Source organism: Myodes glareolus, chromosome 8 (genome assembly GCF_982192425.1).
Source record: "Myodes glareolus chromosome 8, mMyoGla1.1, whole genome shotgun sequence".
Taxonomy (NCBI): domain Eukaryota; kingdom Metazoa; phylum Chordata; class Mammalia; order Rodentia; family Cricetidae; genus Myodes; species Myodes glareolus.
In genome coordinates, this window is record NC_142033.1 from 58376845 (window position 1) to 58399605 (window position 22761).

Here is a 22761-nt window from a genome sequence, read left to right on the forward strand (position 1 = left end):
ACGATTCTTGATGAGTTCTCTAGGTTTTAATTTACATATTAGTTACAGCTGAGGTTTAAATATCACTTCCCATGTAAAGGTTACATAACACGCCAAATTTTCCTCTCATATTCTAGTGTTCTCCAAACCCAAAGCAGAATACCATGAGTACTTATGAGGGCAGGTAATATAATGATTACAAACATATGTATGGGAAAAACTGACATTTTTAAAGCAGATTTTGAGCAATCTCCTTGCTCTAGGCTTTCTGGTGCCGGGCACTCTGTTGTAGATTTCACAGCCAGACTCCACGTGGCAGGTGTCACAGAAATTTGCTCATCACCACTAACAAAGCTACTAGCTACCTCTTTGAAGAAAAGCTGTAACAACAAGTTGGGATAATCTTAATTACAATCTTTAATTTCATTAGATTTGTGACATATAACTCCTTCTACAAATATATTATTTTTTTAAAAAAAATCAGAAGTAGTGTTTTTGAATAATTTGTTTCGCATTGTTTTGCTGATCTGTGGCAATGGTTACTCTGAAGTATATACAGGTACACTTCTGTAATTTTCTTTTTACACACACTTAAAAATTAGCCTTTGATACCTGAAATGGTGGTCACTGTAGTATTTGGGAGGCCGAGGCAGGAAGAGTGTCACAGTTCTGGCCAGTCCTGTCTGCATTGTGAATTTCAGGTCACACATGGCTACCTACTGAGGTGTCTCAATAAGTCAGCCAGTCAGTCAGTAGATAAATAAATAAGTAGATAGATAAATCAGTAAATAAACATCATTTAAATAAATAGTTGAATGGTAATTTTTTTAAACTTAAATTCTTGTGTATATCTAGTGGCAAAACCAGTCTCTCAGGCCAAGTAGAAACAAGCAATGTGGTACTTCATAAGTAATACAGGGCTGGCATTTTAATTAATGGAAGTTAAGCCTTTTACACTTTCTGTCTTCAAGACTCTTTGTTTTCACACAGAAGCAGACAATCGGATCCCTCGCTGAAGTTTCAATTCACAACACACAGAAAGCTCCCTCAATGGTCCTACCAGACAGATGGGCTCTCCCTGCAGAACTTTCACACTCACTCAGCACCTGAGACTCTCAGGCGGGCTCAGCAGTGAAGTCAGTAGTAGCCATCACTGCGGCTCCCTCCAAGAGTAATGATCCCAGTCCGGACAATGGTAACCTTAGCAACGGTAACCTGCAATTCCTGCACAGGCAAAGTCAGATTTATTGTGGCAGGGGCAAACAGGCCAAGAGTAAAATGAAGCAGGAAACTATGGCACCTGACACCTCTAGTGGCCCGCACTTTAATCAGAGCTGGCAGAAATTAATTCAAGAGGAATTTTTACAGGACTCCACTGTCGTATTCTGCCTTTATGGTTGACTACAGGCATCCTAATGAGAGTCTTTTGACTTCCCAAAACAATGTCAGTTGTACATAAGTAACATTGCCTCAAACTAAGGTATATTTTGCTTAAATGAAAAAATAAAAGGGGTATCATTTTGATTGCACTGTGTCTACTGAAACCATTCAATGTTTAGAAAACCCAAGGGAACCAAGCATTTAATTAGTCAAGTTATCTCTTAAATTAAATTTGGTTTTCCATAATTCATAATGCCGTCCCAGAGTCACCACTTGCTCATTCAAGTTGCAAACTCGGAACCCAACAGAGACTGATTTCAATACGTCAGTTATTGAGACCTCACAAGGGTCAAGTCTCACAGCAGATCCGTGGGGATATTAAGTCATTTTCATAATATATGCACAGAGACTACTGATAAGCACAATTATAAAACAAAACTTAGATTAGAATTTGCAAATGGAAACATGGGTTTAGTTTTCTGAATTTAAAAATTTTATGAACAACAGCATATTCTTTTCTTGAAACTACCAACGTCAATGAAGAATTGTGCTATGAAAGTAAGGAAAAATGAAATAAAGACAGCTTAGATGAGTGTTTGTTACACTAGAGAAATTAATTTGTTACCTTAGTATAACAACAACAACAAAGCCCACAGTTTCCTTTCTAAAGTTTCCCTTGACTCTAGTGATCCGAAAGTAGTCTGACAAGCTGAGGTTTCTTAAGAGAAGGGTTGCCACATGACCAATCAATTTAAGCAGTGAAAAGAAATCTATTCATCCTCAGTAATAGTTCACTAGCCATTAAAAAAAAAGTGCTTGGCTTTAACATTTATAATCTGAGGAACTTTGGTAGGCCTCAAAATCCTTAAGGAATAATTCCTACTTCGAAACCACAAATAAAACTTCTATTCAAGAATAGTGTAATAAAGTGTGCCATGAGGACATAGGTAGAAATATTTTATTTTATTTTATTGTTTTCTTTGGGATTTGGAAGATTCTAGAGAAAGATGAGTTTCTGTAAAGTGCCTTGGACCCGTCAACTCCCGTTAGATGTCTGGGTAAATATAGTAATACTCAGAGAAATAAACAGGACACCACAAAACAAACATCTTCAATCAGATGCTTATTCATGGTACCATCGGTGAAATTCCTCTCAAATGAGCCTGAGTAAGCAGCTGCAAACTCAGACGGGAAATGGAGCATCGCACACTTGCGAGCTACCTTGCAGGACAGACTTATCTGAGTTTTACATATGCTGTTCATTGGGTTCAGTCCCTAGTGGCCACCCTCTTCAAACTTCAACACAGTCTGCTGCAGTTAACTAGCTCCAGATTGCCCTGAACAGAACTCTCCTCCACTCTTAGGTGGATCATAAAAAAATGCAAGACCTCAGAACGAGAGGCACAAAGGGGAGGAAAGAGTCTCCCTGTCGAAGGCAGGGAGCCGGCGCTGTCCCTTTTAACCTCCACTCTCTCATCCCGTGCTTTCCTGCTCCTTACACCTCCCATCTGTCAACAAGGGCTTGTAATTTTATTACACTGTCCTGTAGTTTACACAGAGTCGGGATTATTTTACAGAGTTCTGTTAATGGACTGGATAAATGGTAATGCTATTTAAACTAGTCTCCTGCCCCAGCCAACGCAGCTGTGAGTGTACTACTATTTCTGAGCAAACATCTTGACCTGAACACGCAGTGCTCTCTCAGCCCTTCCTAAGAGAAATTGGAGCAGACAGCAAAGGGAAAGCGTGTTTGGCCGCTAGCAGCAATCACCCGTGTCAAATCATAATTCATATACTGTGTACCCCCTTTTGCTTTCATATCACATTTACAATCTGCAAAAATGCATATGTGACCGGCATCTCATTTTCAGCCAAAAGTCAAATGATGACTATTCATTACAAAAATCTAACAGAAATCTATATAATGTCCAATGTATCAAGATAGTTTTCATATAAGCTAACAATGCTGAAAACAAATACCAGCTTATAAACTATATTTTAAACTGGTTATCTTTCTTGACTAGGAATATACAGTGAAAATACATTAAATAAAATATGTGATAAGTAAAAATAAAGTCGTATTAATTAGCATAACTTATGAAGAAAAATAAATTCTACGAAAGCTTTTTGCTGGTACGGTGTATATGCATGGCTCTACTACGTCATTCAGCCAGGCAACAATGGATGTTTTTAAAGATATACATCAAGCAACAAGACAAATATTTTCTTTATGCTAATATTCCTTTCCTGTTGTTTTTCAGAATTCTTATGTCCCTTCCTTACTCACTCTTCAAGTACAATGACTCATTTTGAAGGAGCATTCAGAAGGTACTTTTGAATGTGGATTTGAACTCATTTTTCCATCTACTACCATATGTATTTCAGGACAGCAACTAGACACCTGTATCATGTGATGTGAAAAACCAATGAACCTACATCCTTGGCCTCCGTAGATATACAAGTCCAAGGGTCGGAGTCAGATCATTCTTTCTGCTTCCCAAAGACCCTTAATGTTGACTGTTTCGCTTCACTGGTAGTATCATTTAAAAAGTTTAGCTCATAACTTTTCCTCTCAAGAGGAATCCTACAATTAACAGTTCACCAACATCTATCCAATTCTTGTGAAGCATCGGATCCTAGGCTCAAAGCAAAAATATTGCTGATGTGAATGTACAGGCAATACTCATACCCCTACGACTATAGGTCAACATTTAGGAGACTGAAGCAAGAAAACTGCTGTGAATCACAGCTAGCATATGCTGTATAATGTGTTCTAGGGTGTCATGGCTTACAGGATGGAAGAAAAAGGAGAGAGAATAGGGAGTCGGGAAGGAAAGACGGGAGGGAGGGAGGAAAGGAAAGGAGACAAAAGTAAACCTCCATACTTCTAATTAAAGAAAATGTCAGTCGTCACATAGAGATACTCTGTCATTACTAACCATGATGCTATGCTAAATTTAGGAATACTACAATATTTATATATGTATTATAACTATAGGTACAAGTGATAAACATATTTAGCTTCTATATTCTCAAGGGAAAATGATTTGTGCCAGACAGGCACATAAATATCCCAAGAACGTTTTCTAGCTGCCCTGTCCCCTTTCTGAACATGCCTTCAATTAATCAGAAAACTCTGTCACAGTCTGGTGGGGTCTATTCCTCTTCGGGCCACTTCTCAGAGGTTTCATATGTTCCATCATAATGAAGTTTCTGAAAAGTATAAAATCTTAAAATTTAAGGAGAAATTTCTTTGTTCCACTATGTGATATTGTCAAAGAGGTCTAAATGCCAAATGGTATAATTTGCTGCTGGGGACTTCGACAGTGCATTAGGTCATGAAACAGCTCCTTGGGGAATCACTCCAAGCACTTCTCAAGAGAAAATGTGAGGCTACTTCTTATGCTTTTCATAGTACAACTGGTAAAAGACCACGGCCATTCCATTTAAGTTCATTTCTGCAGTACATAAGGAAAAAAAAAAAACAACCAAAAGTGCACTCCAAAGACACTGTGTGCTGTTTTTGTATGCACACTGCTGACAAAGTCACAGCCCTGCAGGGTCACTGGATGTAAGTTTCAAAATTCTTACAAGTTTCTTTATTACCCGCAACAATTAAAACATAAAGAATGATACTATTTAAAAACAAACCTGGCCATTATGCCACTAAGTGCAACTATTTAAATATGTTTCAATTGATACATATGTATGTATGTGTGCATAATTTTATGGAAGGCTACATCCTACTTATCCTACTTCTTGGAATAAGTAGCCCTTCGAGATCATTTGTTAAGAGAAGTTTCTTTGATTTTTTAAAATGTCACTGAAATAGTGCCAGTTAAACAGCAGAGCTCACAAACAGGAGAAATACAGACTGTGGTTTTGATTCTCCTAAGGGAAGTGATGTCAGGAAAGAGAAGGTGTGTGTGTTTGGGGGGGGGGGCGGGATCGACTGGGAAAGATCTTTGTGTTGTGAAATGAAGTATCAGGAACACTGACCTCACAGACATCCTGTTTTCAGTGGGACAGAGTATGAGAGGACCCCCCACCCCCCACCCCACCCCCCAACACACACGCACACACGTGCACTGCTGGAATTGATAACAACAATATTGAACCTGTAGGCTACAAAGCTTTGGCTACAAAATCGAATTCGGAAAACAGCAACATGTTCACTTTCCCTGCAAACGCTTCCATATGGGACTTCCCCAGCACCCAGGTGGGGCCACTCCAGACAAACTTACTTACTCTACATAGCCCAGCCGTCATTTCATGGCATACATGAGCATCGATAACCATTGGTATTTATCTTTTCCAACATTTGGAGCATATCGGCCATCTGTGCAAAAGCATGCACACAGCTGAACAGTCTAATTTTCAAGGCTTTCGTGAACGTGTTTTCACTCTTACGCATTAGGTCAGTGATCAAGCATCCCTGGGAGGAAAAACTGATCCCACCTAATACTCACAATGTGCTTTTTTAAAAGAACAACTTCCCCAACAGCCTATGAGATAATCTGATATGAAAGCCTTGCCTTCCAGCAGTTCACATTGCAGAATTCCTAATTCTGGCTAAAGAAACTCTTATGAGAGAATTTACATCTTTAAATGCTTTAGGATAGATAATAGGCACAAACTAATAAATGTGGTTCCTCAAGTACCAAAACATTACCAAAAAAAAAGCTAATAAAAAGAACCCAACTTTACAGAAAACACTGTCTAAATGAAAGACCAGTAGTAAAATTCCTCTTAAAAATCCAGTTTCTATTGAGCACGAGGCAAACCCCTCTATCACCACATAATCAAAACCAAAAACTGCAATAACAAACAATTAAGCCACAAAATGCTACATAAACAAAGCCACTGGAACCACCAGAGATCTTCCATTTCCTTCAAAAAGCAAACGGGCAAACTTTCAATCTAGGAATCTATTAACACATGGATTCCAGGAAAGCGCAAGAAAACACCCACAAATCTATTAATAAAACGCAAGGTCAACCAAAAGCAACAGGGAACACTTGTGTCTACTTACAGCCTGTAGAGCTTCGCAGTCCCAAGGAACAGCAGCTCAGGAAACAACTGAAGGTTATTTCTGTTTAAACGCCTTTGGAGAAAACAAAGAAAAACAGAGCTTATGTTACACGGAAAATACGTAACGACGAGGCTGTGCTTTGGTAGCATCGTGCCTCATCCTGCATTTCTAGAAACAATGGAATGACATTCCAGAGAATCCATGCGTGGCAAACCCAAAGTTGGTTACACCTTTTGTTGCATGGCACTTTACCACAATTTCCCTTGTGCTTAATCAGATGGTTACTGAGACCTAAATTCTCAACTCACACTCCCTGCAACATCAGGCACACATGACTAAATGGGACTTCCTAACCCAGACACAACTTCAATAGAGGATATGCATATTAATACAGTAAGCTATGTTAAAAGAATTCAGATTCTCAGAAGGTCAAGATTTTCAACCAAGGCACAGTAGACAGAAATTTCAATTTTATTACTATTTATTTAACTGGGGGTAGAGCATGAGACAGTGTCTATAAGACTTTCTAATCATAGGTGAAGTCAGAATTTTAAAAAAAAGAAAAAGCTGATTTACTTTCTGTGTGAGTGTGCTAAACAATTGCACCACTGAAGCAAAGCTAGGGACTGGAGAGATGGCTCAGAGGTTAAGACCGCTGACTATTCATTTCAGAGGTCCTGAGTTCAATTCCCAGCAAACGCAATGTGGCTCATAACTATTTGGAATGAGATCTGGAGCCTTCTTCTACAGAATACTGTATATATAATAGATCTTTAAAGAAAAAACAAAGCTCTAAACCTCAATCCACAGGTCTTTACCAATCACTGAATCGGTTTACTTTCTGTGTGAATAAGTAACATTTCAAAGCTGATTTACTTTCTGTGTGAGTGAGCTAAACGATTGCATTGCTTTTATTTTGGGGGGTGTTTGAGATGCTTTGAGGAGGAATCTAATTGCAAGATTGTTTTAGATGTTTCAGATGCCTCTAATAGGAATCTAATTACAACTCTATCCAGACCCAGTCTACTATTAAGCTCGATAGGACTGTGCAAACCTACTAGAAAGCAAAAGCCATCATTGATATCCTAACAACCCAACCCTACCAGTTGTATGTAAATACTTTAATCAACTGAATAGCAACTGCCAACTATTCTGCTTCTCCCAAATCTAAATATGCTGATGGGTAGCTAGTGGAAGCTATCTATAAATGACATACAATGTGGCTGGCATCCAAGACAATGACACCCTGATAAATGCAGAAACTATTCTTTAGAATAGATGCTAAAGATGTCCTGACTTATTTTTTAAAGGTTTATTAGGTGTAATTAAGACGCTGCTTACTTAATCTCCACCAGGCAGCAATGAGACCAGTGATCGTATTTTCTATGAAAGTGGATATGACCCTAACCGTAATCAGGTCATAAGGGATCTTTTGTCAAAGTCACCCTAAAGCAAGAAGACCAGCATTAAGAAACTCTCCATTTGCAATTCGATGGTTCCAAGAAGAAGCGTTATGTATTTTTCTTTGCCTGGCAGGAGAGCAGAAGGATGAGGGTGGCCAGTGCTGTGGTCTCTGAGCGTGCTCAGAAGCTGCTCATCGACAGAACCATGCTCAGCACGTCATAAAATATGGACCAATCACAATGTGCTCCAAGGTACATAGAACGCAAAGAGGAGAACTAGTGGTGAAAGGGTGAATTTACCACCATCCGTGCACTGATTTTTATGAATGAGAACCACATCATAAAGTGAAACAGAAACTTTTTATTCTATTTTTTTTCCTTGGGCATGATGCTGAGGGGGTACTACTTTCAGTATCCACCATTTTTCCACTGTAAACAAATTAGCTTCATTGTGACTTTGTGATGATAACATCTAAGAAAGAGAGAAAAACAAAAGAAAACTCATTCACAAGCATCAAAAATTCATCTACATTTGGAAAGACTGACGACAATCTTTCCAGGAGTTCTTTGGGAGATGTATGCAGAGAATGCCTATCCCGATTTCTAAAATGACAGACATGGAGTGGTTTCTTAATCATATCCCAAGCACTTGGCTTAACAGTTCTCAGCTGATTCTTCAGCCCAAATAGGCATGCTACTTCAAGGCTCAAAACGAGACCCTGAGAGAGGCAGCTTTTCATAGAGAGCTTGCCCTTCCCACCAAACAGTGCTTTCTAACATCCTTTGTGAAACCCCAGCTATCCTCTGTAAACTCTGTGCCTCCCTTGGCTGTGTCCCCAGAGCGTTTGATAAGACCCCTTTGCACTGTATTATATTGACTCGTGTGCTAGTCTCTTTCCCACTGGGCTGCGAGCTTCTCAAATGTGAAGACCCGCTCTTTGTTCTCCTTCTTCTTCCTCTGGCACTTACTAGGTTAGAACTGCATTAAAAAAATACAAAGCAATCTCCTGCTCTCATTCAGCACCCCCCAATCTTCCCTGGCATTTGATAGGTTCGTATTGTGTTGAATGAGAACTAACTGCTCTCTTTGCATTTTGATACAGTTCAGCGAGAACTCAGTATATTCACTTGACATTGGGACCACTTTACTTTGGCATGCTCCCTGAGCCACCAGCCAGCATCCAGCTATCTGAATCCCTCTCGTCCAACATGCTTGTACCTACCCTCAATATGCCCTTCCTTCTTCACCCACCACACTTTGTGAGCATCAGCTAAGAGCAAAAGGAATGTAGTATATGTAAATAAACCTTAGTGCAAAAGTGACGGACAGCTTTTTCTAAACTTCTTAATACATTGGTCATACATTAGCAAAACGTCATAGATTATGAGAACGTAGATACTGAAGTCCTGGTACTGGTAGTGTCTTTCTCTTTATGGTTGTAACCATTTTCACATTCCCAGCATTTCTTAACTGACACCACAAACCCTACCTGATGTGTTTTAGACTATGTGGATCCCTTCATTCTTGTCCCAACATCCTCACAATGATTAACACTCCACGTGCTTTGGCAAGAAATCTACAGCTCACAAGGAGAGCTTGCATGTGACTTCCGGTGCTGTGATCCCACACATCAGGCATCACCATGAATGTTTGTTCCTCAGCAATGTTTCAAAATGATGTAATGCTGAAAGTTTCCTTGAGAAAACCAGTGCTATGTAGTCCATTTCTGAAACACCTTTGAGCTAATCAGATGAAAATATGACACTCAAATTAATATTTAAAGGACATTATCTATGGGCGGTTGGTAAGATGGCTCAGTGGATGAGGTGCCTGCCACTCAAAATCATAAGCCTGACAATGTGAGTTTGATTCCTGGAACAAGTATGAAAGTAGAAAGAGGGACTGGAGAGATGGTCCAGTGGTTATGAGCACTGGTCTTTCAAAAGACCCAGATTCAATTCTCAAAACACATGGCAGCTCACAACTGTCTGCAACTCCAGGTCTAGGGGATCCACATCCTCACGTGGACATACATGCAGGCAAAAGAACCAACACATATAAAATAAACATAAATAAATCATTTTCTAAAGAAAAAATGTAGAAGGAAAGAAACGACACCACAAAGTTCTGTGACTTCCACATATACACCTTAGCATGCAGACCTCCTTGTGTAATCTGGCACACACATGAGCGCACACATGTACACACACATGTGCAGGCAAGTGCACACACATATGCACTAATAATAATATTTAGTATTTTTACGAATTTAATTATTTCTTTATGACACTGAATTGTCTAAACTAATCATGATGCATTTCATTTTGAGCATGAGGCAGGGAAATATCACAAAAATAGCAAGCATACTAAAGGAAGAGGGATATATTTGGCTCTACTTCTCTTCCATCATGGACATGGACATGTATGCAAAATAAGGTTAAATGGATGGAAACTTTTTCAATAAAAAGTCACCAGAGTCCTTCAAATTCAACAAAATATTTAAAAGTGAAGATTCTTATGAATATCAGAAATTAAATCCCTAAAGGGCATATTTTTAAATCTACAGTTACTTTGGAGACTATTAAGATACAAAACAATCACCAAACAGGGCTGGAGAAACAGCAATCCTGTTTCAAATACCACAAGAAAAACATCATAGTGACTTAAGGAGGGGAGTGTCACGTTGTGAACTCGAATGCAAATGAGCTGACATTTAACGTGATGGTCCCAGGACAGGACAACAGTGAAGGGGTGTTGCATAGGATTATTGATGAGAGACCACACAAGGTACTCTGGAAAAAGACGCAGTCGTGCCCAAGGACAGATGACAGAGCGTAGTCACACCAGTTCTGTGTCATCACCCTGGGATACAGTCTGCCCACAGGATCCGACAGCCATTTGAGGATTCTCTGGATGGTGACTCATGCTTTCAGGAAGATATGTGTGGTGTGTTTCCCTGAGATAGCTTTTCTAAAACCCAAGATAATTAAAGATCCTAGGTCTACACTGCCTGCTGCTTCTGAGTATGACTTTCAGATGGATAAATGATCTCAGAGCTATCAAAACACCGCAGGTCTCTGACTACCTGGATCAGGTGCATTTTCTTAAATTATTATCTTCCATCTGCTCTGGTGATTTATCCTTTCATGGACACTATACTTACTTTTCTTAACCTTCATATTAGTTCAATTAATACTTTACCTCAAAATAACCTTCCATCTAATTCAAAATGCAAACTTAAAAGAGTTTACCAAAGCCAATGAAAAAAAAAAAAACCTGTGTGCTTCATATCCACAAATCAATGCACATATATTTCAGTATCATGCCTTATTCAGTAAAGGTTGCCCTAAAACGTCCCATTGCTCTCCTCCTCTTCATGCATAAATGGTCAATCCTATGGCTAAAAACTCTCATTTTTGACTTTTCAGATGAAATTTCTACTTGCTCATTTAAAGTATTGTTTCCTGACATTTGTAAAGCGAATGATTTTATCTTACATAATACCAAAGTTTACATTTTGGGCAGTTGTATCATCTAGCTTGCTTTACATGGCTGAAGGCTTTTTCTTTCTTTTTCTTTCCAGCAGCATTCTCAATGATCATCTCATCCTCTGTGCCCCATGGTAAGGAAGCCAGATCTTGTTAATAAAAACACTGTTTCCTGCAGACATCCTTCACTTAATGTTACTCTACATATCAAGAGAGAATATAAAATACTCCTTAAAAATCCTGATAAAAATATTCATTTTCTTCATATCATCTGATCCCAAGAAACTCAAAGTGAAAGTAACAAATACAGATGGATGAACATAGTATATTAATACTTAAAGATATAAAATACCTTTAAATTCAACTTCAAAAACTCAAAATTCAAAAAGAAGCTGTGTTAAAATCTGTAACTAAAACCTGTAACTGCAGTTTTTCTAAGTACAGTGTACCATGTGTTCTAAGAAACTGTGTACATTATCTCAACGATCCCTGCACTGTTAGTGTGAGATGGATCTTCATAACTATCTCTACTTGAAACTATCCCTACTGATAACACAAGCAACAATACAATAAATGAGTGCTTTGCATTGGTGAGCTAGCAGATGATATTACAAGGCCCCACAGAGCAGGAATTGTTAGATAGTCCACATGAATACCATTATCACCACAGTCTCACAGAATGTGGCATTGCTTTTGCACTAAAGCAATCTTCCTGATTCCCAGGGAGGATGGATGCTGTAAAGAGGACAGGCACCAGCTTGTATAGAAGGCGTCTTAAAATGATACTTAGCACCCGCAACTTGAAGTCAGCCTTTTTGTCCCCAAGATTTCATTATTACTAATGTACCCTGCAGTCGAGCAGATGTAACTTGTTTTGAATACAGGACAATACGTGTAAAGTCCATAAAAAAAGAAAAAACTTTCCTTCTATGCAAGCTTGTGAAATGTACTCTGGAAGGCATAATTCAAGCGGAAAGGTATCCAAAAGCATTGAAAGACAGAACTAAACGTAAAATATTTGACATTCGCTGTTTCCACAAATACATTGAAACAGTGCAAACTCAACCCTCATTTCAGGGGAAGAATAAAGGAAACAGCATCCAGCAAACAATGTCACAAAGGATGAGCTCAAAACAGATGTGGGAAAAATAAACACCCTCTGCTGCCTTGGAATTTATAAAATAGTCGGCAGTGGCAAAGGGGTCTTCTCGGCACCCTTTGACTTCAGCGCCCATAAAAACACACTGCACTGAATGTTCCACTATACTTGCAGAAGCACCTTCTCATGAAAGCTTCCTAAAACCACAGTCAGTAACAGAATTTTTAAAAGTCCATATGCTGCTTAGACGTGCATCAGAATTGAGGCATTTAACAGCTATCAATAGCTTAGCACAGTTTTACTTTATGTAGTATGCATACTCTGATATATTTCTTTAAGAAAAAAAGTCTACAAAGTTAACAACAGGAATTCTAAACCAATGTGTATGATGCCAGAGAAGAGTCCCCTGAGATGAACTTGGATTCTTTGCCACGGAGATTAGCGTTATGAGATGCTCTTTACAATAAGAAGTATGTATGTATTCAGTTGCATATAAGCTTTCAGGATTATTATTATTAGTGGGAAGAGGGGTCCTATACAGCCTGGACAAACAGAGGGTAAACAGTGCTATCCTTCAGACCTGTTCTGCAACATTTTCTCCACTTGAATTCATGTGTTACAACCTACAACTCAACCTCTGTGTGTGCCACAGCTCCCAGCCTCATATTGAGACTTGTTTATAAATGGTATGTTCACGTCAAAAGGAAGAATTCAGTACCATCTTACAGGAGAACGTATCTTTTAAGTATCGGTTCACGAAATACAGTGTTTGCTCAAAGAGGGCCTTTATCCTAAAGGGATCTAAACATCAATGTTAAAAAGCGATGGGTTCTACGATTATGAATTTGGTAAAATTTTCAAATATCTAAGTTATCATACTTATTTCCCGGGAATCTTCACATGGCTACAGCTCAGTATTATAGAATTATGTTTTTTTCAAACAAACTATCCAGTGGCAAAGCCACTAGAACTAAAAGTGACCTTTAAATATGAAGAGAATAAAAGCAGACTAGTTGAATGAAGTTTTGTCTGAAAGACAGACAGTTGCAGTATGGATGCAATAGAGGCGTCTGATTAACTAATTTGAAGGGAAATAAGTTTTTAAAGAGTAAGTCATGTAATCAAGATTGCACAGGAGAAATGAAATTCGGGCTCTGTGGGAGGCTCTCCTGTCTAATGTTTCTGAGTTTAGAATGGAGTTGAATTGAAAACAACTGACTGTTTTTCACTGTTGATCCAGCAGAGGATATTAAAGGGTGCCTAAATCTTATAGTGGCTAGATAATTCATTCAGCCCCTTTCCCCTCTGTTATTCTGTCTTTCTGTGATGCCCCCATCAGCAAAGTCTAAAACACCATCATATAGTCAGCACTCTGAAGCCATCTACACATCCCCGGTGCTTTCCTACTCCTGTAATTACTGCAATGAGTGTGTGGTATTTGTGTTGCCCATACAAAGCCATGTTTTTGTATTCCTGGATGCTGCTGCTCCAGGAACATAAGTTAGACAAACATGTATTTCCTTTTGGCACTGTCGGTATATCAAAATTTCCCATAATATGCCACTCATGTTTTGAGGGAATTTTCAAAATGAGAAGAATTGATTTTACCAGTAGAATGCTGAAGACCCAACAGAAAGCCATAAAAAGCAAAAGAGCAGAACAAAATGAATATAGCATGACCATAGCTGTGAACAGGGAGCCAGTGAGCAGCAAGGTTTCAGCAGCCTCTGGAATTTTTATGTTGGAAAAGGAAAGAAGGGGGGGGGGCTAGCCAGAGAGGAAGGGGATAAGAGGAAGAGACATAGGGAGGGAGGGAGGGAGGGAGGGAGGGAGGGAGGGAGGGAGGGAGGGAGAAAGGAAGGAAGGAAGAGAAAGAGGAAGGAAGGAAGGAAGGAAGGAAAGAAGACGAAGATACTATATACATTGAGTTAATACCTTTTAAGAGAGAACTGCAGAGCTATTCAGCCTTCTGTGAAGTATAAGAAAAAGCATACTTCAAGTATCCTAACTTTGTGCTGTAACTTACAAGTATGGCCCTTGGTTTTTCTTAATTGATTGGATTGAATCAGCTGGTAAAATCACTTTATTACATTCCTCTATAACTGTCTCATCAAACAACAGGAAGCTGTTATAGGGTACATGATCTGTATTCTCCATGATCTCCCAACTCCAGATCAATAATACTACTGATAAAACAAAGCATTCCAGACACCCTGGCCATGCGCATGTCAGGCCTGGGTGTATGACAGCAACTTCGCCAACAGGAAGTGTCATATGCTCATGGGGTGCAAACTCCATTAACACCTATCCCGTTCTCAGTGGCCCAGAACCACACGCCGATGAAATCCTCATCATCTGATGCTGTTTCCTCCACAACAGCAAAAGGAAGAAGGAGAGAACAAGGGAAAAGAAAAGTTTGGCAAAGAAAGGAAAAATGTAAAGGAAGGAGGGCAGGAGGAAGGAAAAAAGAGGGAGGAAGGAGGAAAGAAGGACATCTTAACATTTTGACCAACATTTTAAATCACATCTATTTCATTAAGTGAAAAATACTTTTCTTTTGTTCTAAAAGTGCTTTGATTTACACATACGGTAACTTTAAGTTAAAATGACCTTGCTTTTTACAAATTGAAAACCAATTTCATAAAAAGGTGCAGATATTATTTACTATTTTCAGATCTTTCTCTTTATTAAGTTATAACTTCACAAACATGAAAAATGAGTATCTCTGAAGTTTTATTTCTTCACATTGACAAATGCTATTATTGTTATCATTTCCAAATGAAAACAACTCAGAACCATAAACTGTATGTCAATAAAGTCGATGTTTTTCAATTCTGTTTTGGTTTACACACAAAGAAAAAAAACTGAAGTCATGCTTTACTAGCTGAATGACTTTTACAACATAAACTAATTCTAAGGCATTCGCAATTTGTAGTTCCATTTGAAATTTCGTATCTAACTTATGAACAATCACGTAGATAATACAATACATAGTTTAACATTCTGTTTCTTACATTGCCCACTGAAATTTTGTAAGAAAACAAGCAATTTGTGCGCCATTAATAAAATAGGGGTAGATGCTATAACCATAAGAATTTGAATGTGGAACTCACAAGTTAAGGTTGGGTTTTGTATTTTTGATTCTTAAAAAAGTAAACTGAACAAAATTTAAAATAGTCTTCTTCACAACACTGTTGACTGCATGTCTTAGTAAAACTGTCTTGACATTTAATATATTTAAAAATAAATATTTGAAAAGTGTATCCACAATGTTCCTAAGAAATGGCTTAGAATTCCAGAGTCCCAAGGAGATGAATTGGCTGTCAGATAACAATGCGCTTCCATCTGATGGACTTGGCAGTTGTAAACAAATGGAATTTTCTCAGCTTTTCCTCACAAATATGAAATATTTGCTCTCAGCCAACAGCTGCGGTGATTTAAAGAAGTCTTGCATATATATTAGCTTTCATTCAAAATTACAAACCCTCCTCCCACTCTGCAACATCTGACTTAGTCTTTCTAGAATCGAAAATTGTTCTGAGATGAAGTGACATTCTCAGGGGAAGGAAAAGTCAAAAACTAGTATCCTCTTTCAGCTCTAATCAAATTTCAGATTTTAAGGCATCTGTAGGATTTTTTTTTTTTTAGGAAGAGCTAATTTATTTAAGATGAAAGTTCAAATGACATTCTTAAGTGACTTTAAAAAAATATGAGAAAGTGTGCATTGTTATGTTCCTAAAGATTTACAATTACAATACAAGTGAATGTGAGCAGTAGGAAATGTCATAGATTATCCTGTGACTGAAACAGAGCTTCAGAACCAAGCTATCAGGATCACTAGAAGACTCTCTTAACCAAAGTCACCAAAGTCTAGCATTTCGATGAACATTTAATTACCTATTAGTTACATTTTACCAAGGCACTTTAAAAAATGTGGTCTAAAATATCTTTGAGAGTTTCTCACTAGGTAGGTATATCAGCTATGGACAAACATCTATGAAGCAGATAAAGAATAAATACTTTCAGAGAATTTTATGGGTTATGAACAGAAGGACTTGGGTATACATGCAAAAAAATATTTATCTTGTTCTCACTTTCTCAGAAAGTACCTCAGTGTGGCTAAATCAATTTACATATTAATCCACAATTACACTGAAATGGACAGACTTTTAAATTAAAATAAAGTAGATATGACCATGCTTTGCTTGAGGTAATAAAAACATAGTCCTACATATTCACAAATGTATCACAAAATTGCAAGGGAATTTTCCACTTCTAAACAAGGACAGACTTAACCTTGCTCTTGACCCAGTGAATCTGAATATACTCTATACCAAAATTTAAAATATTAGATAACAATTACCAAAATTATTTTTCCTAAAGTAACTATTAGGACAGGCATGGGAACTTATTAAAATGATTACTAGTGCTTTTAATACAGATTTTACCTGTCTTAAAAATGAAAACTTACTGAACTAGAAAAATCATGACATATGGAATATTTAAATCATATTTCATAGTTCAAAGTCTATAATATTTATTTCAGATATGAATTTTGTCTATTATACATTTGTATAATATGAATATATATATTCTTGACAATAATATTCTTGAAATACATATACCTATGAGATGTTTATATCTAAAACAATGGTTTTTAAAGTGCAAAATCTACTCTTAAATTTCATGGAAAAAAATGTCAGTGGTGAATGACCACTCATTCCTACCTTAATAATTTGTGACTTATTTTTCCCAGCTGTTATATTTTAGAAGGTATTATAAAACAATTAACTAGAATTGGAAGCAGTGGTTATTATCAGTGTTCCCAGTAAGTATTAAATACCAAAAAATATAAATCATTAATAGCCACCTATTTTAAATGTCCTAAAGTATCAACAATGTTACAAACAGCAACAACATGGGTGTTTACAAGATTCCTAGCCAAGCCTCTCTTTCCATAAAGTATCATTAATGCAAATAAAATTTCCAATGGTCCTTTCTGTGTAAGCCACAGAAAACAGATAAGAACACATGTACTTATTTTAGTGCCAAAACAATGACTACGAAGGAAATAAGTGTCTCAGGAAAGCCCTAAACGTTTATACCTTAATACAAGTTCATGCTCTTTACCTAGGGACTTTGTTTTTATGCCGGAAAACACTTAGTTGTGCCCTTTCTTCTGAAACTTTAAAAGCTCGGCCATGAAACTAAAGACATAACCCTTGAAATCCAAGTGATTTTAAACATGCAGACGTGCTGTCATGGGTTTGGGATGGAGAATACTTACAGTCTCTCCAGCTCCTTCAGATCCTGGAAGGCTCCCCTCTCAATGGTGCTGATCCTGTTCTCCATGAGCTGACTGAAATGCAAAACAGAACCGGCTTCTAAATGTCGCCATCTGAGGGGCTTCAACTTAGCAGCCAAAACCCGCAATCCCTCTAGCATGTGTCCATTGCATTTTGCTCTGAATTCAGAGTCACCAGCAAATTTAATAATAAAGCAAGTGAGAGGACTCAGAGGGGGGAGTAGCTTCCATACCAGAGATTTATTATTATTATTATTACTAAAGAAGCTTCTTGCAGAAGTTACTAGTGAAAAGTAAAATCTAAACCTTAAACTCCAAAGTAAGTTGACAATAGAAACTATCTTTTAGAAGCTCATTTGCTTACACTGATTTCACTGGTGTTCCTAACCAAGGAATTCAGTAGCTCAGCACATTCCGAGTTTAATTCTGACCTGGGCATGCACACCGTGGATTGGAAAATGCCATAAGGACCAAAGTAATTCCTTAAAACTTAACTCTGGACCCATAGTAGTCAAAAATACATGGTCCCTGGGTGTAAATATTTACAAACCTGTGGGGCAACATAAATTCACAAACATTGACTCTCAGCTAATGGCTAACTCACAGCTCAGTTAAACCACTAATCAGTGTATCAAGCATATTGCAATATTTTATGTCAGTTTCAAAACTACAAAATAAGGGATGTATCCCCAAGTGAGACCAGGATAACTGATACGTAAGTGTCCCCCAAAACCCGATGAAAAGATGATTGCACGGTTTTGGTGCAAAGACCTTTCTCTACTTCTTCTCTGAAGGAAAGAAATGTGGATGCTCTTACTTCAGTAAGATGAAAGAGCAGTCCGCTGAGCCTTCTTCCCAAGTTAACTGTTAGTCCTCCAAGTATCGGACCTCTTCCGTTATTTACACTTACTGTGAAAAGAGTGATTCTTCATTTCTATGCCATGCCCTTAGAGTACAGGTCTGAGGTCCTTTAACCCCTACTATCCTCATCACACAGCCACTCTTAAAGACACAAGTGCACTAAAAGTTATACAATGGAAAACAAAAAGAAACACAAGAAGACTTGAAGATTTTTTTTTTTACTGCTTCTGTCTTCAAAAAAGTTTTAAAAATCTATGAGCATTTCGTGATGATAACTAGGTATGCTATCTTAAAAACAAAACTTAAGACTCCAAGGAAGGAGACACTTACAGAACTCTGAGGTGCCTGAGACCGGCAAAGTCTGTCTTCGTAACCCTTGTGATGTTATTTCCATTCAGATCCCTAAGAGAGAACCAAAAGAAATTAAAGTTCCTTTTTCATTTCTGTCATATTTGGTCAAAGTAAAATTCAAAGCATGTTGGAGGTTTAGGGGGGAAAAAACACAAAAAAACCTTAATTCAATTAGTGTGGCTTAAAAGTAAGCTGGGGAGCGAAGGGAAGAAGCCTTTGAAATAGTAGTTTATAAATGTCTCATGTTTACAAAATTCTTGCTGACATATGACAAGAAAACGAAGTGGTGATGTCACCACTAACCCTGGCTTTTGTTGTGTGTTTGTGGCCTGTGTGTGAGAGTGCTTTCGATTTGGGTTTCCTAAAGAATGTGGGTATTTATTTACTGAGGTATTCTGCAATGTTGCTTTTATTTTTAGCACAGCCCCCAAGAATTTTCTTTCATGAACTTTAATGAAAAAAAAATTCCTCATACTATTTGGGGAGAATTTTTTTTTAAATTAGAACACTTTGAGGTAGCATTGTAGCCAAAATTACTGAGGCAAAGAATAGTGTGTGTCAGGATCAGGGAGAGCGCAGCATCTCAAAGACCTTCACCCCCCCACACACACCCCGGCTCCCATTCTAGGTCCCCGGGTAAGTTGAACTCTTTATTGCAGCTTCTGCCCCCCCTCGCCCCCAACGCAGTGACTGTAGTTTAAAGCACTAGCGGAAACAATAATGGAAGTAGGATTTGGCCTTGACACGTTGTTCCATTTCAGCGCGACTTTTTCTTCAGTCACAACCTTCTTTTCTGGTCAACAACTAAATTTGCATGGCTTCATTCATTCACAATGTGACTAGGCTTTGGGAGGTTTCCCCGGGTTCCTTCCTGGAAGTTCTCTTACTATCGACTTCCAAACTTCCTGCTGAAATCTGTATTTAAAGTGTTTACTTTGCTAACGGTAGAATTTTATAAACAAGCACCGAGTGTGTGGTTTCCTGAAAACTCCACAAATCTCTCATAAGGATTTTTTTTTTCAACCACTAGGTACTCCAAAAGCCATTTCTGAAAAGCCAGGGCTTTGACAAGTTAGTGTTTACAGTGTTCCGGGAGCTAAATTAGAATTTCTCATCGTTTTCCACCCTTTCTCCCCCAACCAACTGCTCCGAATTGTCTAAAGTTGTGGGAGTAAGTCAAGGGCTATTTGTTATCTCCTGCTTTCCGGACCCCAGCATCACATCCTGATGAGACACCCGCGGTAGGGCCCAACTAGCTGGGCACTGAGGGCTTAGAAAAACAATCAGGGGAGAGCCCCAGTGGAGCTGGGACTTGGCAAACCTTTTCCAAAAAAAGAAAATCCTGGACTTGGGCCCTCAAACTGAGAGTGGGGGTGCGGATTTTATCGAGAGGAAGGCAACTTTGGCCCTGATGACTTTGAGTGCAGAATTGCTGTCCTAGGGTCTCCCTTTCCAGACAGCTAAAATCTGTCTTAGCAAAGAGCCCGAGTCTCTGCGCAATCACCCCAAGCCACAACAACCCAGTTCACACCAGCCCAAGTCCTGGGCGCCTGCCTGACCCAAGTGCAACCGGGAGAGTCCGGCGCGTCCCGGACTCGTAGCGGAGGGCTCCGCTTCACAAAGGGAGCAGCCTCCGCGCTTCGCTTCCCTAACTCGGGAAGTGCCCCACCAGGAGCGCGTGGGCCGTCATCCCTGGATCTGCGTTTATTTCTTCATTAAAGACTCGCGCAGACAGGGAGGCGGGGATGTCTGCGGGCGGCAGAGCGCGAAGAGGGGCAGACAGAGCAGCTGCCACCACGTGAAGGAGCTCACAGACTGCCAGCAAGGTGCCCAAGGGCACACAGCCGCAGCGGGAAGGGCTGGAGGGAGCAGCCCAGGGCCACAGGGTCACCAAAGCGGTTGGACCCGGCCCAGTAAGTTCCAGACTGAGAAGTTCAGCTAACTTTACTTAAGCCTTAGGACACAGTCATCCCGCAAGTCTCCTACTAAGTATGTTCGCTTAGCTATGGTTGCCGCCTCCTCCCTGTAAATGAGAGGGCTTTTAGAAAGTCGTGGCCGGGAGATGAGGAGTGTTGTTACTGAGCCTATTCTTGCACTCATCCTTCATAGATTATTAAAAGAACCCCAGGGCACCCCCAAGATTCCACACCCCCCTCCGGCATTTAGAAGGGTACACAAAGCCTGGAAGAGAAAGCTTCTCCTCTTTGAACAGCCTGCCACCTCCCTTTGCCACAGTCTGAAGCAACAAGGTCCTGAAATAACCGGGGTACGCAACACCGCAAGGTGACTCGTTTTGCAGTCTGGGAAACACAGTCACACCTTCCTTGCCCCGGGCATCCTTGAATTCTAGTCCCAGGCGCCTTTCCCTGTCCCCCCCCCCCCCCCCGGCCAGAAAGAACTGGTCCACAGTGCAGAAGCAGTTTCAAGAGACGGCAGGGGGGGGGAGGGAGGGCGGGGGGGGCGGGGGAGCAGGAAAAAGACACGCAGCTGCCAATGATCCGCCCCTCCTTGGCAAAGGCTCCTCCCAGTTTAGTGCCCGCCAGTCTTTTACCTTTTCGGAGGGCCCACCCCCGGGGATGTGCGTGCTGGAGAGCCTCTGAGAGCTGCCCCCAGAACCGGTTTCTACCACACGCGGACTTTTCAGGCTGGATGCTAGGGGATATTCTACCTCGATGGGAAGGAAGAGAGAATGGGGAGGGCGAAACGCCCATACTCACAGTCTCTCGGTGTTGCGGGGGATATTCCTGGGCACGCTGCGTAGTGCCAGCCCATGACAGTCCACCGTGCTGCCTGAACAGGAGCACTGGGCCGGGCACGCCTGCGGCGCCACCTTGTTCAAAATCGACAACACTAACCCCAGCGACAGGGACAGTGTTTGCCAGCCAATGCTGCTCATCTTCCCCAACAGGCTCCTTGCTTTGAGGGACTTCTCTTTAGCTCTCTATTGAGTGAGAACTGGGCAGTGTCCAAGGCTCGGATGCCTGGCGCTGGGCACAGGCAGTAATATGGAACAGTAATATAAAGCAGTAGAACTGGCAGAAGCACACGCCTTTCCCTGACTCTCCACGCTTTTTGAGCGAAGCAGAAGATCGGTGGGCAACTTCAGGTCCTGAATATCAATAGGCCCGGGTTAGGCAACGAGGGGACCCCGATGCAGCTGTGAGGACAGAGCGCGTCTTCAACTTGGCGGTAAAAGAGCTCCTACTCAAAACGACCGCAAAGATGCAGGGATCGGTTGCCTGAGGATGAGCGAGGACTTCTGACCCCAAGGACCCTCTAGAAAATCCGATTCCAGTTGGCAGAGTGCAAGGCTGAGGAGGGGACTTCGATAGTAATGGTGGCCCTGATCAAAGTGGGTTTCCCCAAGCTAAAAGGTGAAAGACCCTGGTAGGTCCAGAGCAGAGCCCTCGGAAAGACTGGGCATGGCGCACGCGGGGGCGCACCGGGTGTTCAAGCAGCCCTGGGGGCGCCGGGCGGCGCTGCGGGGCTCAGCTCACAGGGCCTTTCCACTCCTGCAGCACAGCAGCAGCCCCAACCCGTCTTCGCCGCCTCTCGACAGCCAAGGATGTCTTGCACACACACATGCACTTCACTGGAGGATATCTGGGCAATCCCGCCTCCCTCCCGGCGTCCTTGGCGACGCTCTGCACCAGGGCCTGCCCCTGAGGTCACACGGAGAGACAAAAGGGCACTCGGACCGCTGCAGCCTTGAAGAAAAATCCACTAGTCCGCACCTCTGCAGAAATCCAGGAAGCCAAGTTTAGTTAGGAAAGCAAGAGCTCCTAGGAAGATTGAGTGGGAACTGGCTGGGGCAAGACTTGGAGCCAGGCAAGCCAGGAGAAGCAAAGCAAAGGCTAGGTGT

The 22761-nt window shown here is 40.4% G+C and overlaps 1 protein-coding gene across 2 annotated transcripts in view; it reads right to left on the reverse strand.

Moving 5' to 3' along the window:
- Window positions 1-22351, reverse strand: part of Slit2 (slit guidance ligand 2) — a 338826-nt gene extending 316475 nt beyond the window's left edge. For both annotated transcript variants that reach the window (XM_048415124.3, XM_048415123.3), the window contains exons 1-4: window positions 21617-22351; window positions 18879-18950; window positions 17670-17741; window positions 6392-6463 (exon numbers count right to left, since the gene is read on the reverse strand). In XM_048415124.3, the coding sequence (XP_048271081.1) occupies window positions 6392-6463; window positions 17670-17741; window positions 18879-18950; window positions 21617-21795 (395 nt within the window). In that variant the 5' untranslated portion in view covers window positions 21796-22351. The remainder of the gene's footprint in view (window positions 1-6391; window positions 6464-17669; window positions 17742-18878; window positions 18951-21616) is intronic.
- Between the last annotated feature and the right edge of the window lie 410 nt (window positions 22352-22761).